This window comes from Pseudochaenichthys georgianus, chromosome 3 (genome assembly GCF_902827115.2).
Source record: "Pseudochaenichthys georgianus chromosome 3, fPseGeo1.2, whole genome shotgun sequence".
In the NCBI taxonomy this organism is placed as follows: domain Eukaryota; kingdom Metazoa; phylum Chordata; class Actinopteri; order Perciformes; family Channichthyidae; genus Pseudochaenichthys; species Pseudochaenichthys georgianus.
In genome coordinates, this window is record NC_047505.1 from 16,609,650 (window position 1) to 16,634,536 (window position 24,887).

Consider the following 24,887-nt stretch of genomic DNA (forward strand, 5'->3'; position numbering starts at 1 on the left):
TGTGTGGTGTGTGTGTGTGTGTGTGTGTGTGTGTGTGTGTGTGTGTGTGTGTGTGTGTGTGTGTGTGTGTGTGTGTGTGTGTGTGTGTGTGTGTGTTGGGTGGGAGTCTTTAAGTAGGGGGCTTTGAGGTGTCAGATCTAGAAATCACAGGGTTAATTGTTTAATATTGTAAATCTGGATTAAACAGGAGTATCGCCCATTCCCGGTGTACAGTGGGGTTTGTATGGCGCTGGGGGAAGGGAAGGGAGGGACAGATGGGTTGACACATGGTCCCTGTCCACCTCCTACTCCTCCTCCTTCTCACACACTCTTTGCCTAATCTGACCGGGTAGGATGGGGGAAGGCAGCGGGCATTCACCACCACCTCTCCCTCTTTTCTGGCAGCACCCAGCACAGCCGCAGAGCCAAAGCCAAAGCACGCAGGATATGGGCAAAAAAACCACTTCTTCCCCTGTGAGGCTGGACTGAGAGCAGCCGGACTTAGTGCTCATGCTGAGGCTTTCGGCCGCAGGGAGCCCGGCCGGAATAGATTTACTGCTAATCCAGAATAAGGAGTATGTGAGGCAACCTGCTGGGCTCTTTTAACTTTTTACTTCCATCGTCAGGCCTGTGAGAAGTTGTGATCCGGCCTCTTTGAGGATGCCATCTTCTTTGTAGTCACTCTTGAGAAAACAAAAACCTGTTGGTGCTGGAAGTTGATGGCCAAATGTAGAGTGGCCGATGAAAAGCAGTTTAGGGGCACGATGTCGGCGTCTCAGGGGATGAATCGCAGCGGCGTCTACAACTACTTCCTCAACATGGTGGCCTATCAGGTGAGAGCTGATGAGCAGCCGCGCAGGATGCTAGAAGTTTCTGTACACAGTCAGTTTATTATGTAAGATAAAAGCGTATTTTCATAGTAGATGATAATTGATTACCTCTTGACTTTATGTCATTAACTGGAATACTGGATAAGGGATTTGTTATTTATTGTTCAATAGACATATTGTGAGATATTTTTAAATGAAGATATCATTCAGTGTTGGACAAAGTATTGAGATATTTATTTAAGTAACATTTGCAATATGAATATACTCCTTTACAGGTTCATGTCATGCTTTCAAAATAAAAGTTTAGAATTATTATCACAACATGTACCGATATTGTTGGATTATAATCACTCGTGTATTCAATTACAGTATTTTAATGTTGTACTGTGTTTTGAAGTCAAATCTATAACAATGTAACCTATTTTTGATTGAACAAATATTTTTAAAGGTAAAAGTGGTTCCACCACTTTGTTATAACTTATCACTGACAAACGTTGGCTTGTGTTCAACTGATGGAAGCACTTGCGGGAAAAACAAAACAGTTTTGAAAAAACTAAACAAAAACTTTGAGTTAGTCTACATTTTCTAGCTTTCCTACAATGTCTGTGGCACTTAGCTGTAAGCCCATAGGTTCATACAGACTACACAAATATTGGGTTACAATCACATGTAGTCTTTTTAAAGTTTAGTGAAGCAAAGAAATAAAGTACTTAGAAGTAAAAAACGTAAGAAGGAAGAGATAGTGCACTTGTCGGCGGATGAATCTACATTTGGTGCTATAGTGAGTTTTGTGGCAGTGCAAAAGTGAGGCTCATTAATGCATTTAAAAAAGTGTTCACCCTTCAAATATCTGTGTACAGAAGAAGAAATGACAATGCTAATGTTGTGGCTCTATGGATGGAAGAGTCAGTCTGGCCCCACTGAAATATCTATTCGTATGAATTGCCATGACTTTTTATACAGGCATATTGTTCCGCTCAGCATCAATCAAGAACAAAAATCTGCTGAAAATCTATCCAATACGTTGGTTTATCAGCAACAACTTCATTCGTTCACAGCAGCTCTACTTGGTCCTTAGTGCTACATTTTAAATGTTAGCATGCTAACACGGTAAACTAAAATGATGAACATGGTAAACATCATAATTGCTGAACATTACCTTGCTGCTTACATTGTCATGTTAGCATTGAGCTTACGCACTTGTGTGCCACCAGTGTTACAGAGCTGCTAACATGAGTTAATACATTCTTTACGGAATAGATTACATTTAGGTTACTTAGTTAGCAAGTTTTACATTAAAAAAATACAAATATTAGCGACAATATGAAGTCTATTAAAGTTTTTGAATAACCTTATATGTAGTCAAGTTGAAGCTCCATTCACATGTCAAGTTTCTCTTTGCTCACCGCACGTTGGGCGCAGAGCCTCACAGGGAAAACAATCGGTTAAATTCTCCTCTGCTGGATTGCGCCAATACATACAACTGTCATCTGATTGGTTGTCGTTTTACCACCTATGATTTGAATGCAGCTTAAGGAAAGAAAACATTCAAATCTAAATAATAAACATAGGTTAAATTAATTAAAAGAACAACATATTCTTTAAGAGCTTAAGGAAGTTAATGTGTCAACGAGTTCCTGACATAACACCCCTTATTTGTTGTTTTAACTCATTGACGTAAATGTTGATTGCACAATGTAATGTCTGCACAATAAGGACAATCCGTGTTTACATTGGCTTGCACATCGCAATACAGTCAGTCCCTCCAAGATCCTGGGAAATTAAACCTCCATTCATGGCACAAAGTAAGTGCGTCAACCATTGCTCAACCAATACAGGAAGAGTTGGTTTTCCCCAGTTACCAAAGATTACCAAAGTGAGTTCTTTGCAGTAAGTAGAAAAAATGGCTGACGGTGGAACAACTAAAGTAACTGTTGAAAACTACATGTAGAATGGCACCAACAATAATGCATGGGACCAATACTTATTAAAAAATGACCTCTGCTACATTCACACAGTCCCTCCTCTTTATTACACAGCTTTATATCATGGAAGGTCAATTGGATCACTGGGGCATTAATTGGTGATTCATGCAGGCTAAACTCTCCGATTAACTTCTTAAACACTTCAAGAGCTTTTAAGATCTTATAATCATACAAACAACCAGCAGGGTCTGGGAAATACCATTCTGCATGTGGCTCTTATGTTGAGCTAAAAATGAAGGATTCTCTGCTCAAACAAGATTCTTCAACACATTCTTTACATCAGACGCCGTCAGTCTGCTTCTCTTTGACCTATATATACTGAATGACCCGCTGTATTATACCGAGTGTTAATCTGCAGATCTAAGCCCTCGCAATTACTGCAACAACTTCACTAATAATAGTATTAATCCTGCATTATAAACCTTAAAGGTGACCTATCATGCTATATTAGAACAATATATTGTAGGGCCTATATACCTATATAAAGTATATAAATATAGTTTTTTTTTTCAAAATACCAAACAGATCCTGCATTTTAGCCATGCCTCATTTCGCTCTATATGCTGTTTCCAGCCCTGTTTTTGCAGGGGCTGATTCTGTGAGCTGCACCACGCCCCCCTGCAGGAGAGGGGAGCGTGCTTTGAGATCAGCTGCTAGGCTGCAGCGGGGAGAAGAGGGGGACAAAAAGAGATCTCCGTCCTCCGTGTTTTATTCTTATATTATTATTATATAGAGTCGTTATTCATTTGTTTTAAAGCTCAATAAATAACAAAGAAGACCTTTGACCGGCACTTTTCTAATTTTGTCCAGAAGATTTAAACTTTGACATGTTGACCGGCGAAAAAAAATCGAACTGAAACTCTGCCGCACGGTCCCCTCGTTCCTTGGAAGAGGCGGAGAGGTGGGTGTTTGTCATCTGCTGGTGGACTACCGGAGAGATTTACAGCGAGGGAGAGATTGCATTGAATAACAGCAGCAGGAGCAAACGCTTGCCTCGGGGAGGGAGAAAAAGAGCCACAGCGGAGAATAAACAGAAGGGCAACCATGGCAACCATGCGCGGGAAGTCTTCTTCGCTGCTTTTGTGGCAGACTACAGCGCCACTTACAGGCCTGGCATATGTACTACAGCGTCTCCAGCGCTTTCGAGCGGCAATGGCCGGCCGTGGCCCAACCTCTCATTCCCCTGATAGGTGGAGACTTGGCCAGATAGGCGGAGCACCCCTTCTGTGACGTAGAAAATAATTCTAATCTGGATCAGTCTGTATCAGATCCGTTGCAGCCCCTTTTTTAGAGATTTGGGTATAGAGGAAAAGAGAGAGGGTTGTATTTTCTGACACTTGGTGAGTTCCCTGACACACCGGGAACACATATTCATGTATAAAAGACATACAAAAGTGCATTTTGCATGATAGGTCCCCTTTAAAGTAGGTTGGACATATGCAGTGGTTAGAGACATAATAAAAACACCTGTTTTTTAAGATGACTGAGTGCAGGAAGTCCTCAAAGCACCAGAGTTTTACATTTCACTGTGTAATTACAATTTCAAATGGCACAGCGCCAATATTCAGCAAAGAGACTGTTTGTTAAGTCTGTAGAAACATCAAATATTATTCATAAAATACCCATATCTCTGAGTGCCTATTCAGCCACAGGGCGTATGAGAGACAAACACATCAATATGGAATTTAGGATAATGGAATAAATTGGTTGAATAAATCAGTGATTTTGTTTCAGGTTGGAAACATACAAATGAAGCACCAATTGGTCCACGTATCATATCTGACTAAATGTCATGTTCTCATGAGAACTATTTTTACAAACTGTCCCTTTTATCATGTTTCATGATTTACACGATCAAATCATGTTTGAGGTACTGTAGGTACATGATAAAGCTCTATTTTTATTCAGTATGCTCTTCCACATGTTGTATAATCTTCTCTGCATCATTCATCAGATTATGTGCTGCGCGTAGAGACATATTTGTCCTAGAATGACTTTTACTTCATGTGAAATACCGCATTCACATCGCTGAAACAGTTTTTCTATCCGCTGATTCAGCCTGTAATCTGCAGAGTTGCTGCAGCTTCAGACAGTGCATGCAGGTTTTTGGCTGCTTAGATTTAGTTCAGGATCAGCAGTGATGGGTTTATCCAGTCGTTCCCAGCCAGCGTTGGAAGAAGTACACCGTATTTTTGCTAACATTTGTAAATTAGCCCTGACGCTGGTTGAAAGGTCTTCAGTTTAGGTAGCATTTGACAGAGGTGGGAAGTACATTTACTTAAGTAATGTACTTAAAGATGTGCTAGGTAATTTTGGAGAAGCCAGCTCGAGTGCGCTAGAATTTGAAATACACAGCCGGAAAAAATCTGCCTCTTCCTTACAGAGCCCCTCCTCCAACACACACGAACGCGCACATGACCAATGAGGGCACGAGATAAATGTGTGCACAGATGGAAGGCTGACAGGCAGGTAGGCCATCCAGTTATTTTAACCGGGCTGGCTCAGAGGATTGGTCGTGCTTTTTACAATACTACGGCTTCCACGGATGATTTTTTTTTTTTATGGATTTTTTGTCAAAGCACTTAAGATATTCATTACTATCGGGATGTTAAGAGCATTCCATGGAATATAAGAAAAAGTGTATCTCGAGCCGGTTTCTGAAACTTACCTGCCCCACCTTTAAGTAAAAGTAGAAATACTTAAAGGTGGGGTAGGTAAGTTTGAGTAACTGGCTTGAGATCGCTAGAATTTGAAAATACACAGCCGGAGAAAATCTGCCACTTCCTTACAGAGCCCCTCCTCCAACACACACGAACGCGCACATGACCAATGAGGGCACGAGAGAAGTTTGTGCCCCGATGGAAGGCTGACAGGCAGGTAGGCCATCCAATCGTTGTACTTTTTACAGTATTACGGCTTCTACAGATGACATTTTTTTATGGATTTTTTATCAAAGCACTTAAGATATTCATTGCTATCGGGATGTCAAGAGCATTCCATGGAATATAACAAAAAGTGTATCTCGAGCCGGTTTCTGAAACTTACCTACCCCACCTTTAATAAAAATACTTTTTTTAATTTAATAATTGCTTTATATTTTGTATTAGCTAATAATCTAAACCTAAAAAGTAACTAGCAACTAAAAGCGGTCAAATAAATTGTAGTTTATTAAAGTCTAAATGTAGCATAAACTGAGAATACTCAGTACCTCAAAATTGTACTTACCTACTGTACTTGTGTAAATGTACTTTGTTACTACTCTGAGAAAATTGAAACGTTGACTTTAATTAAATGTATTAGGTTGAACCCATATTGTTTATTTAAACTTAATATTATTGCTTTCAACTGATTGACCTACTACAGTTATGTGAAATCTGTTGACATAATACATTTAATTAAAATCAACCTTGTTTCCACCACTGTTCCCAGCCCAGGTTAATCAGAATCAGAACCGGCATGAACTCACCAAGTATCAGAAAACACAACTCTCTCTCTGCAACGGAGCTGATACAGATTTGAATTTTTCTAACGTCAGAAAAGGGGTGCTCTGCCTATATGGGCAACTCTCCACCTATCAGGGGAATGGGGGGTTGGGCCATGGCCATTGCTGCTCGAAAGCGCTGGAGACGCTGTAGTACATATGCCAGGCCTGTAAGTGGCGCTGTAGTCTGCCACAAAAGCAGCGAAGAAGACTTCTCACAGAATCAGTCCTTGCAAAAACAGGGCTGGAAAAGAGCAAATAGAGCGAAATGAGGTATGGCTAAAATGCATGATCTGTTTGGTATTTTGAAAAAACAAATTCACAGACATGTTTTATATAGGTATGGCCCTACAATATATGTTTCAAATATAGCATGATAGGTCCACTTTAATCTATAAATTCAAACACTGTCAGTGAAAGCTGTCTGAGATAGTGACCTCCAAAATCTTCAGACAACATGAGTTTTAATTCCTGGAGCAATGCGTCCACAAAGGAAATCAAATAGTACTGTTCATTTGCTGTTTGAGTGCTGTGAAGGGTAGTCTGAAACCTACAGGATGTCCTTTATCAGAATGATACACAGCATCATACCTTTAGTACGTGTTGAATTTAACACTGTTTGTGTCTTTCACTGTTTTGGGTGTCATATTGTATGTGATGCAACAAATTGTAATGTGAGTTATGTAGACATATTTCAAGGGGGGCTGAGGGAATATCTCGTGAAATATCTCGCTTGATGTTGATTTTTATGTTGATTCTTCATTTGTCACCATTTTAATGTAAGAATTTACAATGAAGAGTTGAAAGATCCTCTAACACATGGGTGTCAAACTCAAATACACAGTGGGCCAACATTTTCAAATCGGTACTAGTCGAGGGCCGGACTGGTTCAATGTTTATTGCAAAACTTATTAAAATGAACTTATTGCACATATTAAACCTTGAACTAACAAAGCTTAAATGATTGCCTATAAAAACAACATTAAACATTAAATAAATGAAAAATCCATTGCATTCATTGCTTATGGCTCTATCTGAGTCCTTTCTTATGATTATATTTTTCCACAGGCCCGCAGGCCTTGAGTTTGACATGTATGCTCTAACACTACATCCAACCCCATACATCACATGGGATGGATAACGCAGTTGTCTTTTTGCTTAAAAAAATATATAGTACATTTATTTTACTTGGCCTCATGGATGTTTATTCACATGTGTGTGAAAACCCAGATTCCTTATTGTCACCCTCTTACGTTTAAAGGTGTGTTTTTCAGAGGCCTGTACTCAACTAACTCAAGTACACGCCTCGACTCAAGTCACACATTTGATGACTTTTAGACTCAACTTTTTTCTTTTTAAAAGACTTGCAACTTGAGCTGCCTGTGAACACCGATGACTTCCACTTGGAATTGGGCTTTGGACGTGACTTGAAAACACTATACTTTCCCCCAAGAGCAAATATTTAAATGTCTGCTTCTTTTTTTTCAATGCCACAAAAAAGTATTACATGTTCACGCTGTTCATTCTGTGCAAGTTGCAGGAGAAACTGTCAGTTGTAAAATTGTCACAATGATCAATTTCTTTCATGTACACAGGACCTGAGTGCAAAGGGTTGAGCCAACAACGACCTCTGGTGCTTCCTGGTTGTCAGACTGGTTGTTGTGTTTGTGTGAGATGCTGATCTGCCTCTCTCCTCTCCTCCTCTTCAGATTTGCTGTTGCTGTGGACCGGCTCCCTGCTCGCTCTGCTGTGCCTTCTGTCCTCCGGTGCAATCGTCCACCACCACGCGGATCATGTACACCCTGTTCCACATCATGAGCTGCGCCGTCTCCTGCCTCATGCTGTCCCGCACCGTCTCCGAGCTCGTCAGGGAAAATGTGAGCCCTACATCTCATCCTCTATAAAGCAAATCAAATCAATGTACTGAACTATAACCAAAACAATCAATAATCGCATTGACAGCTAGCAACAGAACTATTCTGTACAACATTTCTGACAGAAAATAACATACAGTAAAGTAATTATTCAATTACAATTGGCAGGGGCCAAATATGATAATTATACACTGAGATGGTGTGTGATTTGCTGCAGGTCAACAGGCCACAAGACATGAGAACCAAACAAAACAGAGTTACTATAATGTGACTTAACGAGGTCGTACCCCTCACTCTACCTTATTTCCTGACTGAGCCGGTTTATTATCAGCACAAAAGCCATAAAGTTGGTGGTCGGTTGATTTTTTTATAACTTTTGCTGACAGCTTTGAGTAGGAAAATAGATAAAAACATGTGTGTGTGTGTGTGTGTGTGTGTGTGTGTGTGTGTGTGTGTGTGTGTGTGTGTGTGTGTGTGTGTGTGTGTGTGTGTGTGTGTGTGTGTGTGTGTGTGTGTCAGGTGCCTTTCTTCAACATGGTGTGTGACCAGGCGCACGGCGGGGGTCACTGTGAGATGCTGGTGGGTTACTCGGCGGTCTACAGAGTGTGCTTCGGCACTTCCTGTTTCTACCTGATGATGGCCATCTTCCTCATAGACGTGAAGTCCAGTCAGGACTACAGAGCGCTCATACACAACGGGTCAGTGCACAGTACACCTCCCAACATGTTCCTACTGAGACAACAAAACAAAAATTGAGAATGATTTTTCAAAGTATTTAAATCCATGTCTTTTGTACTTGCACATGAACGCAGCATAACAGTCCTGACTGCTGGTAATGGTGGATTTGTGAGTTTTTCATTAAACCTGCTGACAAAATGGGATCATTCACAAAGACATAAAGGGGTGAAGACGTCTGCTCCTTTTAGCTTCTTTGAAAACTTCGAATTTGAAAATGAACCACCAAAACATTATAAGGCACTGGAATTTTCTCTGAAATATCTTGCAGGATGTTTTTTTTCCTGAATCAGAATACAGTAGGTTGCTCATCCAGAATAGTCCCCGCCTCTCTTGAAATAAACACATCTGGAATTAGGACAGTCAGTGTGTAAAGACTAGTTGTTGTCCTCCTCTGGTCACCTCCTGCTGGTCTATTTAAAGCCTTTTGTTGTCACACTTTCCATTACAGCCGATTAGAGCGCTGGTAACACTCAGATTAGGATTTGACAGAGTGGATTGTTCATCCTCACTGCTATAAATCTACCAGAGTCTTTGGCAAAGGTTACGGCTCCATGCTTGTTATGGTCGGCAGTGACCCAGTGGCCCTCTGAAACCTTGGGTGAGACACATGGACCTGCAGGGGTATCAGTACAGACTCAAAACCTCTTTGATCATAGAAATGTATTCACAAATATCACTGAAACGTTATAAATCTAAATGTAGAATAAGAATGTAGGTCAGCAAATACTCTTGGTATACAAATATGCAATATATGCTAATTCTTATAGTCATGAAACAATTATGATAATTTTTTATTTCACACTGAACAGTCGTCATAAAAAAGACCCCATTTGTGGTCTAAATGGTATAATCATGTAGTAATAATACACTTTCTATGTCTTTTACCATTATTTTTTATTTATAAATGGTAACCCACAGAGTTATGTGTATAAGAAGAAGACGAATAACAAACAAATAAAGAAAAATGTGACATAAACAGAGACAATAAATGAATAACCCTTATTTCTGTTGTGTCTCCTGCAGTTTCTGGTTCCTGAAGTTGATCACTCTGCTCGGGATGTGCATGGCCGCCTTCTTCATCCCCACAGAGTCCTTCCTGCATGGTGAGAATCTGCAGGGGAAATAAATCCATACTGAGAACAAACGTGATGGTGATGATGGTGTTAGTGCACTTCCTCCTGGGTGCAGCTAGAGGACAGCAGAGAGCCACTCCTGAAAACCTAATAACACTTTATATGACTCACAGCTGTGAATTATTGGACCCTAAATCTCTACAGCTTCATTTCACTTTGTTTGGGAACAATAAACCTGATTGTGAAACAAGCCTGATATCAGAGCTGATTTATTATTCACAGCTGCTTCTCTTTATCTCTCTCTTTGATTAGTTCTCCCTCTTTCACTTCCCTGAGATAAATCAACCTTTATGGTTTTCTCTTCCTCTCTTCCCTCAGCTTGGCATTATGTGGGTGTGGTGGGGGGATTTGCCTTCATCCTCATCCAGCTCATCCTCATCACAGCTTTTGCGCACACCTGGAACAACAACTGGTGAGTGAGAGCATCCTAAAATATGTCATGATTAAATATGTGGTTGCATGCGGTTATAAATCCTTCATTTGCACATTTATTAATTGGATAAGCCAAACTGGTGATACATGACAAAAACTGTAGACACCTGCCCTCAATACAAAGATATATTTATTTAAACATATTGAAGTTTTCTCATGTAGGGCTTTTTAAAGAGGCCCTATAATGCTTTTTGGGGATTTTAAATTTTTTAATTTAACCTTTATTTAACCAGATAAAAGCATTGAGATACAATCTCATTTTCAATGCTGACCTGGCCAAGAAGGCAGCAACGTTACACATAACACATAACACCAACATATAAAATACAGAGAACACAACTAAGAAAACAAAAAACAAAAAGCAGCCACTGCATTGTGCACATTAGGACAGTAAGAAAGGTGCACTACTTATTACTGCAAGAGCAGCTGGTGGTAAGGACCTCAGACAACTTCAACTTAAAACATGCTATAGGGACAAGTGCCCTCAGTTTTAGGTTTGATTGAAGGTCATTCCAAGACCAAGGACCATAATAAAAAAGACTCCTTTTCCCAGCCTCAGTCCGCACAGCAGGAACCTGGAACCGTATCCAGGCACTGGATCTGAGGTTGTAAGAGCCACAAACTGGGGCAAATCTGGCACATATGTACAGTGGAAGCTTACCTACAGGGACGTTCCTGTAGTGTGTTAAATCATTTTTTGTGCACGTGAATGGTCTGCAAAGAATACAATCCCAAAGATCCCTCCAGAAGGAGTTTCTCTCCCACACACTCCCCCTTCCTGAAATGCCTCAATTTGACACCTTTGTTTACTTCCATAACATAATGACATCACTATGTAACACTCACGCTTCTATTGGCTAGCGCTCCAACACATTGTAAGTGATAGGCTAAGGGGCGGGACAGCTCTAGACGGTTGACCAATCACAACAGAGCAGGACAACTAACCAATCAGAGCAGACTGAGCTCTGGTTTCAGACATAGGGTGAAAAGAGGTGCTGCAGCACAGGCAGTATGAGAGAAATAAAGATCTTTTTGAACATTAAAGCATGGAGACACATCACAGTAGAGGCACAAAATACTGATATGAACTTGAAAATGAGCATTATATGTCCTCTTTATATTATCTACACCGAAATAATCCTACATAAACAAATGATACTTTTTACAATAAGAATAATTTCACTCAGAGTACTATTCTTTCAGCTGCATGGCTTAAGTTTAAAGGGGACCTGTTGTGCAAAATGCACGTTTTTATGTCTTTTATACATACTGTAAATGTGTGTCCCCGGTGTGTCAGGGAACTCACGCAGCGTCAGAAAATAAAACCCTCTCTCTTTTCCTCCATACCCACATCTCTAAAAAGTACAACGGAGTTGATCCAGATTTGCTGCCAATATGACGTAATATCTGAAATGCGGACCCACGGCACTATCAGAAAGTTGCTATCAGAAACAATGCCCGTAATCTTGTCTTTGTTTACATTAGCAAGCATCGCTAACACTCAGAGCTAACCTGTACTGAAGAGAGTATGTGTAAAAAAGCAGGAAATAAAAAAAATATATATATATATAGGGACACCTTGTATTGTATATATAGAATTTGAAGTAAAATGGTCTTCCACCAATCGGAAGCTCAGTAGCCCGACCCCGAGCCCTTTCCCTGTACACGTGAAAGTGTCCTTGGACCAGACACAAACCCACATTTCTCCCAATGGCATGGCCAATGGCGTGTGAGAGTGAGTGCATGTTAGTTTCCCTGAGCAAGTGACACCCTGCAGCCCCTCTATAAAAGTATTAGACTTTGAATTATAATGATGTGTATGTAAGAGTGTTGAAGGGTTGTGAAGAATGGAAAAGCGCTAGATGCAGTCCATTTATCTATATCACCATATGATGCATAAAGATTGAGGGTTCCTTTAGGATGCAATGAAATGCTCATGATAAAAACATCACTTCTGACCTACATTTTTAGCAATATTCATCTTAAATGTGTGAACAGGTGTTTGCGGTATGAAGCAGTACTAAAACACACCTGAAGCTGCAGCCCTCTCTCTGTCCCCCCACCTCAGGTTGACCGGAGCAGCAGAGAACAAGCGGTGGTATATCGCGGTGATGTGTGCCACCCTCTTCTTCTACACTATCGCCACCATGGCCTTCACTTTCATGTACAAGTACTACACACACCCCGTGGCCTGCCAGTTCAACAAGGCCCTGCTGTGGATCAACCTGGGGCTCTGCGGCCTCATGTCCTTCATTGCCGTCACACCGTGCGTGAAGCAGAGTGAGTTGATGAAACACAACTCGCGTGTCTGTCATCGATGTGCAGCGGTGAAATAACACTTAGTTCATCTCCAGCAAACTCCCCCTGTTGAAACCAGTGCTGCTGCAGATAATAATAATAATTAGATGTGAGCTAATATTCACTGTTCAGTAAAGCCATGCTCTGTCTGCACATGTCTGGGACTTACATACAGCTGCTTACTGAGATGAGAGTAACAATAAACATTTATAAGTATATGATGCTTTACTTTACTAGATTATTTCCATTAGTATATGTTGAATTTCAGAGGGAAATATTGTTATTGTAATATTGTAACTATTGTTGCATGTAACTATGCAGATGATTTGACCAATACATGATCATTTGGGGATTACACATTTTCAAAGATTAAACTAGTAGCAGTATTAAAATGCTGTTTATGTGACAATGCATTGGTATTAATATCCAATTATTATCCAAATATCCCAAAACCCGACTGTGCACATGTCTCCATATTTAGAGCGCTTTCAGTACTCATTTCAGTCCAATTCAGGCTTGATGTTTTGTTTTTTATTTCATGAGAATTTGTGTTGTTGTTAGTATGTATAAAAAGAAAAAGCAGAATCTAATTAGCATGTTATTGTCAATGACTCAATGTCTCTTTTTTACTCTTGTTAACAGTAAATCAATGGATGGCAATGCACTTTTTTCCACTGTTGTTTTCCCAGTTTTGATAAGGTCACAATCTTTGCATCGTTGTGTGTTTTATTATACATTGTATGTGCTGGATACTCTGACGCTGACTTCCTCTCTCTGTCCCTGCAGAGCAGCCTCGGTCGGGGCTCCTCCAGGCCTCCATCATCAGCTGTTACGTCATGTATCTCACTTTCTCTGCGCTGTCCAGCCGCCCGCCAGAAAAAGGTACGCTAACCAACAGACAGAGAGCAGGAGCACAGCAGCAGGTCTGTGCAGCTCCACTGAACATGTGTCCAGCATTAACACTGACACACAGACCGCACGTCCGCACCTTATCAATCAAAAGATAATGAAATAGTAAAGGCCTACATTGACAGTGACCTCACAATGAGAAAAACATGCCTCCTTAATAATAATAATAATAATAATAATAATAATAATAATAATGATAATTACAAAATGTCTCTAACTATTATGAAATACCATTCTCTGCTCCACCAATGAAACAGGTGATCTGAATAACCTCCAATCAACTCAGGCCAATAGTGACATTCAGGTGAAATGAATTTGGGAAAGGGAAGCTCAAACAACTACCAAAGAAAGAGGGAATGCTGCCGTTCTACAAAGCATTTTAGCTTCTTTGAGCTTATTATTTTGGTTTTGACAACTGAAAATACTATGATTAAACCTTTAAATTAAATTAAATCCAAAAAACTCTATTGGAATGACCATAATGACGTATAGTGTAACTTTGAAATATTACAACATGTATACAGAAATAGCATTTGGTATATTGTTATGTTCATATACATTTTGAACAGAAACTAATTAACATACATTTTCTTTACAAGGAAAACAATATACTTTTTTAAATTGAACGTGCAGATTCAACAAAAGCAAAAACAAACACAGAACAACAGAAGACTTGAAGACGAATTAATGATTATTCTGCAGGATAATGCTGATAATAAATGTATTACATCAATGAGGAAAAAGAAAAAAATATTTAAGTAATAAGGGTTTTTTAGGGAGTAGATGGAGATTTAAAAAAAAAAATGTATTTACCAGGGTTTTGAAGCCTTGAGTTTGGCACATTTAGCCGTCACCATCTTGGTTTCGGGAATCAGATGAGACACAAGAGGGTGGAGCTACAGCTTACATTTGTAGGACAAAAGCACATGATGGACAACACAGACATGCCCATCTGTCAATCACTAGATAACCCCGCCCTGAAGCATGCAGCTTTATCATCTACATCATTTAACAAACTAAATACTAAAGCTGTATTGATCGTTTTTAAGACAATTTGAAACAAGTGATTGAGACAATAAACTCGGCAGGAAAGTGTTTACTGAGATAATAAAACTAGTGAAAGTATTTTTTTCATAGACTTTAATACAATCAACTTATTTGAGACTTTATTTTCACCATAAAAGCCTCTTATTGTGAAATGTTTCAAAAATGTGTGTCTGCATCCCATCATCCTGCACACACACACACACACACGCACGCACGCACGCACGCACGCACGCACGCACACACACACACACACACACACACACACACACACACACACACACACACACACACACACACACACACACACACACACACACACACACACACACACACACACACACACAGCTATTTGAAATGCCTCTATAATTTGCCTTTGCTTCTCATAATGACTCACCTGCTGGCTCCAGGTAAGACAAAGGTCCTCCACATGACGGAGACATTAGAGCAGAGACTTGTCAGAGGCCCCTGTCTTATCCTGGGTTTAAATCTTAATGGCACGCATGCAAATAAAGACGTACACTCACACACGTACATACACAGATAATCTGGGATAAGATGTGCTCTGACATGCTGCCTGCTGGGCCGGTGGCCTGTGGTGAGGGCAGACAGGAGGATATTTGTTTCACATTCCTCATGGATCCATTGACAACATAATAACACAGGAATACACCTGGCAGCGTCATTAGGACCTCACACAGCTCGTCATGGTAATCAGATAAAGTGCAACTCGTTGTCAATATCTGGTAATGAAGAGTGATTTGTTGGTCTGGTTTATACAGCTGAGGAACACACAGGAGGTCAGTTGTTGGTGTTTAAGGGGACATGCTTCTTTCTATGTCTTGCATTATGCAACATTCAAAATCATGAAGCAGAGAAAAGGCAAGAAGACAAACCTGTAGCAAACAGACCACAATGTATTATAGACATTAATGAGTAGTCAAGACACACATAGGAGAGGCTTCTCAATACTCAAATTTCCCCTCCTCGACAACTCGACTCCTCGGTCCTCCGGTAGTGACCCGGAAATGAATTTCAGCGCGCCATTTTGAAGGACGTCTCATTTCTCTAAATGCACACCGAGGACCGAGGATCGAGCATCGAGGAGGCTCTCTGGAGGAGCTATAACCGAGGATACACTGATGGTTCCTCCACGGCTCCTCCGCGGATGCATTTCCGGGAACGGTGGAGGCGTGACGCACGGCCGGACTTATCTCAGCCAATGACAGCTCTGCATGCATCCCCTGGATATTATTTGAGAACCTGCTCTCATCGCAACGCGATGTTTACAGTGAGAACAGCTGTGAGGTCCTGCAGAAAGCAGAGCAGTGTGTAAAATATATATCACTCAGTATAACAGGCCTACTCTCTTTATTTGCTTTAGTTTAGTAGATATCTACAAAGAGTCCATATTTTTCTAAAACCATTTAGTGCTTCACATAATAAAATACACAACGGCTGTAGCCTGATTATGCTTTAGCAGCTGTAGGTGTGTGTGGTACAGTGTGTAGGTGTGTGTTGTACAGTGTGTAGGTGTGTGTTGTACAGTGTGTAGGTGTGTGTTGTACAGTGTGTAGGTGCGTGTGTTGTACAGTGTGTAGGTGCGTGTGTTGTACAGTGTGTAGGTGCGTGTGTTGTACAGTGTGTAGGTGCGTGTGTTGTACAGTGTGTAGGTGCGTGTGTTGTACAGTGTGTAGGTGTGTGTGTTGTACAGTGTGTAGGTGTGTGTTGTACAGTGCGCAGATGCCGCGGACAGACGGGTCTCAGTTGGTTTGATGTCCTTACTTTTAATACTTGCAAATACAACTTTTGGCCCGTAATTTCAATTCCCCATTTCAGCGACCAGAGAGGGGGGGGGGGGTATATCCAGTCTCTGACTGTGTTACGTTATTATGAGAGTGCTCTCATACTTTAAATTGTATATATTTATATAAATATATTTGTGTGTGTGTGTCCGCATCTGTAGCCTGTTATTGTCTCATTATACCGCACTCTCAATGAATTCAAATAAAATATGTGGGGGAACAATGTTCAGCTGATCTAACAGAGATTATAAAATATGACAAAACACTCGACAGCTGATGCAGCTGTTGCCACGTCATAATGAACGGACGTCGCTTTAATATGACCGCTCAGAGGAGAGGAGTTCTCATTTCTTTAAACGTCTGCTGCTTCCCCTCCTCTCTCCTCGGTTCCCCTCCTCGGTCCTCCGCTCGCATCTCCTGTGGGCGGGTCTAAGTCTCGAGGAGGGGAGTCGAGGAGGGGAGTCGAGGAGGGGAAATTTGAGTATTGAGAAGCCTCTAGGGAGTCTGAGACCAAACACAGTTAAAGACCAAGTGGAGACCAAGTCCAGAGCAAATCAGATCCTTCTCTAGATAGCAAGAGGCAATACTTTCTATCCAATGATCATTCTCTTCTTCCTGCATAACCATGCACACAGAGCTTAGGTAATGCAAGCACAAATAGAGATATCATACTAGCTGTATCAAAACAATTGCAAATTTAGCAAATTAAATATTAAAATCCTGGCATTTGAGTCCTACGTTTTATTAGGATTTGTAGTTATTATCAGTCAGTTGTAAGACAAATCAGTAAATGAATCAGTCCCTAAACAGCAAATACAATAACTAAGTGATTTTCCAGAAAAGAATACTATACTTTCGATGGTTCCAGCTTCTGTGGGACTTTTGGAAAACTCAAGTGTGCCCGACGTATGGGTACTTTCGCCACATATGGGTCATTTTGCTCTCAAGAGTCAGGCCATTTTGGCTTCATGCGCCACTGAGCAACTTTTATAGGAATGAACGGGGGTCCCCCTAATGCTGTATCCAGTTCTCTTGATCAATCCATTGGAAGATGTGGATTCTGTCTCAGGAGTGTTTGAGAACTTCACTAACTGACAATCATTGTTCTCCACAGAAAGACATTTGACATAAAGCAACATACGGCTTAGGGTTAAGATATTTATCTTCTGTCCTTTTTCTCTCTCACTGTAAAACTGTTGCCAACGGAGTCCACTTGAAATGCTGTGAGTCTAAGCTAACATAAGTGCGATGGGAACAGATATTTTGGGGGAAAGAAAGTCATGATTGACATGTCACCGCATGTCAGTTGTTTCTCCATATTGATCATTCATATTGTTCATAAACGTTGTTTAGCTAAAGGAGGGATAACAATAACAGTACGAGGATGTGGAAAACATTTAATGATGATCATATGCCAAAATGATATAGAAGTCAATCTTTGAAGAAACGAAAATTGCATCTCCCTTGAATATTAGGTTGGAAGAAATAACAATTAACATATTAACGTGATTTCTGACTACTTGTTCTGTCCTTTTTGTATCGAACATACTGTAGGAGGCCTACTGTGAGAGTGTACAGTATGAGTGTGTATAGTAGGTGTGTGTATGTGTGAGTCCTGGGGCATTGCAAGATATTGTAGCAACTTGTTGAGAAAATATGCACTCTGAATCTGTTACAAAAACACCTTTTCACCACCCCACCAAAAGACACTCATACACTGCCGTCGTATGATATTTAATTTCCCACTTAAGTCTTGCTGAGTTTCCTTCCTCAGCTACTTTCATTCATAAATCTGCCATACAATCATCTCAATGCGGGACGTATGTCTGTGTGTGTGTGTGTGTGTGTGTGTGTGTGTGTGTGTGTGTGTGTGTGTGTGTGTGTGTGTGTGTGTGTGTGTGTGTGTGTGTGTGTGTGTGTGTGTGTGTGTGTGTGTGTGTGTGTGTGTGTGTCATGATGAGGTAACAGTCTGAGTCCTGTAACTAGCCAGTGTTTTCACTGAGTTCAGGTTCCACCCCCCACACTCAGCACACAAATGAAAAACTTCTCTCAGGAATCCACAGCCGACTGAAACTGACCCTCAGTCTTTGCACATGCATGCACATGTGTGAGCATACAGTACATATCTGTAAGGACTCTGTGTTCACCCTAGCGGTTATCCAGAGGGGGAGTCTTGAGAGAGAGTCCCTGAAGGAGACGTGCAGCTGAGACCCCCTATTTTACAAGAAAGACAGGAATTTCCCAGGATTTGAAAGGAAGGACAGAGAAAGAAAGAAAACATTGGAAGACAACTACATTTGTCCAAGAGCCACATTTCCAAATATGTTTTAAATATGTTTTTATAAACGCCCAATCAGCCTCTCAATTCATGTTGTTTTACTTTCTTACAAAATGAATGTCTATTTTAAAAGACTATAAAAAACAACTACACAATCTAGCCAAAAGCTGCAAAGATACCACGATAAGCTTACAACAACCAAGCCAAGCATGGGCAAAACAACCACAAAGACACACAAAATGATCAAGAAAAGACACAAATTGAATACAAAGAAGCACAGTATGAAACGGACACACAATGATCACTAGCAAGACAAAATGACTCTAAAGAGACACACACAATTACAAAAAGAGGCAAAACAATTGATTTATAAACAGCTGATGTAAACCACCTAAATCTATTTCCATATTTGTTGTTTCCTTTAACCAAGAAAACATAGATACAATACGAGACTAGTGTTGTACATTTATCTGTAAAGAGTTTTGTCTGGAGTCAGCAGTAAAACCTATATAATATACAATGTACTTTATTGATCCCAAATTGGGACATTTCTGTGGTGTATATCATCATACTCACCTGTATGACCAAACATGTCATTTGTTTTCTCAGCATTATGTTGTCTTCAATTGTTTCCCATGAAGAGAAACATGTAGATGAAGCACAAAGGCAATTTCCCCTGAAGAACACAGTGAAAGTTAACACGCTGTTTTGCTGTCTGGCAGTGGTGTATCAGGGCATGAACATGACCGCCTGTTACCCCAGCGTGGGACAACATGACGTCCAGAATGACGGCAACGCTGTGGCCATCATTGGAGCAGCCATCATGTACTGCTGTGTCCTCTTTGCATGGTGGGTCGTCTCTATGAACATCATATGTTTAAATATAATATTAACTCTCATTACCATATAGCATAAAACATGTTTCCAAAAATAAATTACAGAAATAACTAATGTATAACAAATGTAATTTCTCCGCAGTAATGAAGCTTCCTACCTGGCAGAGGTGTTCGGCCCGTTTTGGATGATCAAAGTGTATCGCTATGAGTTCCAGAAAGCCACCTGCTTCTTCTGCTTCCCCGAGGAGGAGGAAGGTTTGTTCTGATGACGTGATATTATGAATCTGTTTTCTTAAAGGTGCTTGGTGGGGTACTTTTGCATCTATATTGTACTCATTCAGTAATATTAAGATGAAAGTCAGACAAGAAGGTGGTCCAGGGTCCAACATCCAGGCAATTCAAGCTATGTTTTGATAATTGTTGTGCTTTCGTTTCATGTATGTACGTTTTACATACAAACAAGAGCGGGAGAAATGTCAACCACAGAAATAAAAAAGATGGTATTAAGGTTGGAGGTTGTGTAAAATGTGTGTTTGCAGTATTCAGGCACAGAAAACGTCATATCTGGGTGAAAAACAGGGCAATACAAATACATCAAGCGCACATTGCTAATTGCTGCGACCAGGTATGCGCATGGATCTATAAAGAGAAGCGGATACAACGTTGGAAGAAAGCTCCGATTCATTAGTCTGAATGATGCTCAGTTAGGCACTACCAAAAATCTTGACAACGGAGAATAAAATCATCGTGATATTCAGCATCAATATGTTGAAAATGCAAGCGCTAAGGTTATTTATAAAGGAGGGCGGGGTTAAAGTGAAGGAGGCGGGGCAAACTGTAATTCATTTCTGTGTTCAGTTAGTTGCTGCAACCATGACAGTTGTTTGCATATTGACTATTTAAGGATATTTCTTTAAACCAGTGTTTAGTGGCCATTAGAGGGCTATACAAGTTGATGAAAGTAGCACCCTCAACAAGTATGTGCTGTATATTCAAAATCTATTTCAACCTACTGGATGGGCAGTACATCAAAACATTGTCCTCATAAGTCTTTAGCTGCTCTGCAAATTAAATTGAATGCTGCATGGAGAGATTGGGGATCCATATTTAGCTCTGATTCCTGCAGTGTGTACCAGTTCACCATTTGAATTGATCTACTATACATTCAGTGATGTTTGAAGTTGGCTGTGACAGTTGCACATGTTCCTTTTCAGCTGAGGAAGAGTTTGTGATGGAGGACGACAGCAAAGGCTGTCAGAAGGTTGTCCACAACGAGACGCAGAGAGTGGCCTACAGCTACTTCTTCTTCCACTTCGTCTTCTTCCTGGCCTCGCTCTACGTCATGATGACCCTCACTAACTGGTTCAGGTTAGTTTATGCTATGGGATGTATGAACATTAGAGTGGGAGTGAAGGATCAATTAAGGTGAAGAGTAGTATATTTTTTATTATAGTTGAAGGACGGGAATATTTTTTGTAAGAGTGTGTATCCGGTATGGTGGATGTAATAAATGACATTTACTCAAGTATTGTACATAAGTTACATTAGGAGAAATGTGTACGCGATAATACACGCTGCAGTTACGAAACACATTGTGGGTAGAAAGGATGCTGGGGTCCTGATGTGTTTTGGTAACGGCTAAAAAATGGCCATGTTATGACACTCCAATTATGTCTTGAGCACAACCTCACAGAAAATAAAAAGAACGTGTTTCTATTTCATTTGTGAGACTGTGGAATCACACGACACTTGGAAGAGTGAAGGATAGGGGATGCCTCTTTCCTTTCCTTCTTTTCCTCCTTTCTCAACTTCACCTTATCTTTGTCAGATTTCTGTGAGCTGTCAGCTGATTTTCCAGAACCCTCTTTTTGTTTTTTAACTGGCACTGCATGATTTTAAATATTGTCAGCTTGGCCTGACTTTCAAGATTCTTCTTACACGAGAGCTTCCTCCTGTAGTGTTTTAACTTCCACTTTTCTCTGGGTTCTCCATGTCAGCTGTTAAGAAAGCTTAGATGTGTGAGATGTGGTTTTTACTTGGCACGTGTTTTCTAATACCTTAATAAAATGCTGGGGATTATTCATACCATCTCTGTATAGCTTTAAAAAATATTCAGTTACTGGTTATTAATGTGTTTTCACCAGTCCCTAAGCAACCTATGGTTTCCTCCCTCAAATTGTGTTGTCCTCCTGCAGCTATGAGTCAGCAGTTTTGGAGACCACCTTTACCCACGGCAGCTGGTCTACCTTCTTGGTGAAGATGTCGTCGTGCTGGGCCTGTGTGATCCTCTACCTCTGGCTGCTGCTGGGCCCTCTGTGCAGCTGCCAGTCCGAATCAAGACCTCGACGCTCACGCATTAAACGGCGCTCAGGATTGTCCCGTCACGTGCACGTCAGTGTGTGACACGCTCTGGAAGAGGAGTGAGGCGGACATGGCACGATGTGGACGAGCGATCATCTACCCTCGGTGGCCTGCAGGAGGGGATTATCAGAACTGAAGTTCACAGGCGTCAGGGGTCAAAGACTCACAGGGCTGTGAATGGACAGAGTGCTCTGTTGATATAAGACTAACAGGATAAAGACTTAATGATGTCACAGGCTACATGCAGTACACCACTAGTGAGGACCTGACTGTGGTTTGGAAACACGATTACAGTATGAATTGCCAAAGGGATCAGAAGTAATATCTAAAATGTGGGAATTATAGTAGGTAGGTTAAGATATGTTAGTATTACATTCAAATATTGACTGTATTAGTCTTTAGGAAGGCGGCTTCCATAGCAATAATATTTCTAGAGGCCAGCATCCCACTGTTTGTTTATCTTTCTTTTATATAATAATCTTCCCTAAAAAAGAAAGCCCTGTTAGTCCTCTAAATTTAGATGATGGGTTTGATCATGAACAAATCTTTCTCAAAGCTGAGGATTGATTGCATTGACTGTGTTGGCTCAAATATGACCTCTGATCCATGATATAGTCCTGACTGGTTGCAAATGTTTGCATTGCATGGGGACATTGGTTACAACTATAGAAATTAGGTAAATAGCAAGGTAGATATACGCCAGTGGTGTCCAACTATATGAGAAGGTTTACCTGGAAAGTGGGGGTGGACCAAATGGGTGGGCAATGCAATGCAAACAAAACATCACAACAGAACAGAACTTCACAACATACAAGGGTCCAAGAATGGCTAAACAAAAGACAAGATTTAAAAACAACTGAACTAATGACGGGATGAAGTGCAGGTGTACTGGAGGACAGGTGATTGGCGGGCTAATGGGAAACAGGCCAGAACAAACCATCAAAACAGGCTGAAAAAAACACACAAAGACTGGAAGTAAAAAAATACATAGCATTGAGAAATCGTCAAAATAAAACACTAGACAGATAATACATAAAGCAAGATCATAATAGTGTTTTTTTAACCAAACGTAATCCCAGATGTTGTCTCTATGTTTTGTTCTGATTTCCAGTACAAAGCCAAAGAAAGATTTGGTCATGTGTTGAAAAAAACCCTGACGTGTCCAGGATCACGGGGATTCTGTTTCAGTATTCTCTGCATTGACTGAGGGGCAGCTAAATAGAAATGTATGATGTTCTTTAAAAGTCAACACAAGGCATTTTTTAAATTGAGGCAAAAATACTGCATTTGATTTACTACGAGGAATATGTTGCATGCTCACATTATGTTGCTCTACAGTTCATCATTCACTTTTACTCTTGTTTACATTTTGTTTTACATTTGTTACTCTCTTTTGAAAACTTGAACAATTTGAAACCATGAGTGCTCAAAATCAAAAAAGTAATACAAGTCTCTTTCAGAGGGGATGGAAGCTTTCTGTCTCATGCCTTCAAATGAAATAGTCATGTCTGCTGAGGTGAACTGTGTGATCTAAAAAAAGCCCCCCACATGTTTGTGTTGATGTTGGTAGCCTATGTGGAAACCTGAGGCCTGTACTACGAAGCCGGATTTTCGCTTAGCGAGCTAAATTCAGGGAAAGATCTGGATTTCCGGTCCTATGACGCTGGTTCACTTCTTAGCGGGCTAGATCTCCACGGTAACTTATGCTGAACGGCTAGCCTGCTCCGGAGCAGGTTAGGTTGCAGAAATCAACTCAGTGAAAGAACCGCCTGCTGACCAATCAGAGCTCCGTGTGCGGAGAAAGGAAATACAGTTTAGACTGCCATTGTGTGAACGTGAACATTAATAGAATATCACCTCCCATCTTCAGAGCAATCTGACTATTATAACATTAGCGTTAAATTACTTAAATATCTGCCACAACATAAGTAACCGGATCAGAGTAACATTACGTACAGTCCGTGGCACTGTGAGTGCAGACGCCATTATCATTCATATTACATCATAGCACATATTTCCTTATTTGAGTCAGCTTCTTGAGCCGTATCTGTCTGTGCAACACTCACAGTGTCACATACTGTATGCAGAAGTATTATTTTAAGCAACACATTAAGTTGACGAAACACTTGAGTCAAATGTAATTAAAGTCAGATCCACTCTTGTCTTAGACGGGGCAGTGATATCATAAACCTGTTAATGTACGCATTCAAACACTTTTAAGTCATGGATATTTAAAGTTTAACTTCTTCATATTTGACTAGTATTAAAGTTCACTTTTCATTCAGGAAGTATGACGCTGCGCTGTCAGTACACTTCTCCATGTTTGTGATTGGCCAGCGTCGTAGGACCGTTTAGCGAGAGCGCGTTTGTTTTGGATTAGGTAAACCAGCTAACTCAAACATATCCAGGGTATGTTGAACTGGATTCGTAGTATAGGCCTCTGGGAAAGAATGGTATCTGTTGCAATATACGTTGGCCAGGGGGACATTATTTGTGAATGCACAGCTGGCCCGCGGGGACGACAGGAGCCGAGGGACCAGGCATGAGCGTCAGTTCTGAAGTTAGCACGGCTAGGATGTTGCATTGTATTTTCTGGAACATTACAAGTAAAGTACGTGAGCGTAAGATAGAGTGTGTCGTTATTATCAGTATAGTACACAATACATATTGAAACATCGTGGCAGCAACACAAATCCAGCCCCGGAGAACAGTGTTCTAGCGCACCACAAGGATTGAGTGGCTAGCGAGAGGGAGCTAAGAAGACGAAAAAAAACAGAAGCGGCGGAAGAAGTGAACATCATTCAGTGTAAATTCTGTGGCTGGAGACATGAAAGGAAAAAGGAGAAATTCCCTGCATATCCGACAAAAGTGTGGAAAACATAATCACTTTGCTAATGTCTACAA

The 24,887-nt window shown here is 40.7% G+C and overlaps 1 protein-coding gene across 1 annotated transcript; it reads left to right on the plus strand.

Annotated features, from left to right (window-relative positions):
* The first annotated feature begins 403 nt into the window (after nt 1-403).
* Nucleotides 404-24,594, plus strand: serinc4 (serine incorporator 4). The gene is made up of 11 exons (XM_034109063.2): nt 404-812; nt 7,985-8,152; nt 8,669-8,847; nt 9,911-9,990; nt 10,339-10,432; nt 12,521-12,732; nt 13,537-13,632; nt 19,509-19,635; nt 19,765-19,877; nt 20,837-20,990; nt 21,818-24,594. The coding sequence occupies exons 1-11, from the start codon at nt 699-701 to the stop codon at nt 22,023-22,025; spliced, it is 1,545 nt and encodes a 514-aa protein (XP_033964954.1). The 5' UTR covers nt 404-698; the 3' UTR covers nt 22,026-24,594.
* The last annotated feature ends 293 nt before the right edge of the window (nt 24,595-24,887 follow it).

Excerpts from the sequence above, each read along its gene's own strand:
- serinc4 (XM_034109063.2), top strand. The coding sequence starts at position 699 with ATGGCCAAATGTAGAGTGGCCGATGAAAAGCAGTTTAGGGGCACGATG. Across the intron at positions 10,433-12,520 it reads CACACCTGGAACAACAACTG|GTTGACCGGAGCAGCAGAGA; the intron begins GTGAGTGAGAGC and ends CCCCCACCTCAG. Across the intron at positions 13,633-19,508 it reads CAGCCGCCCGCCAGAAAAAG|TGGTGTATCAGGGCATGAAC; the intron begins GTACGCTAACCA and ends GCTGTCTGGCAG.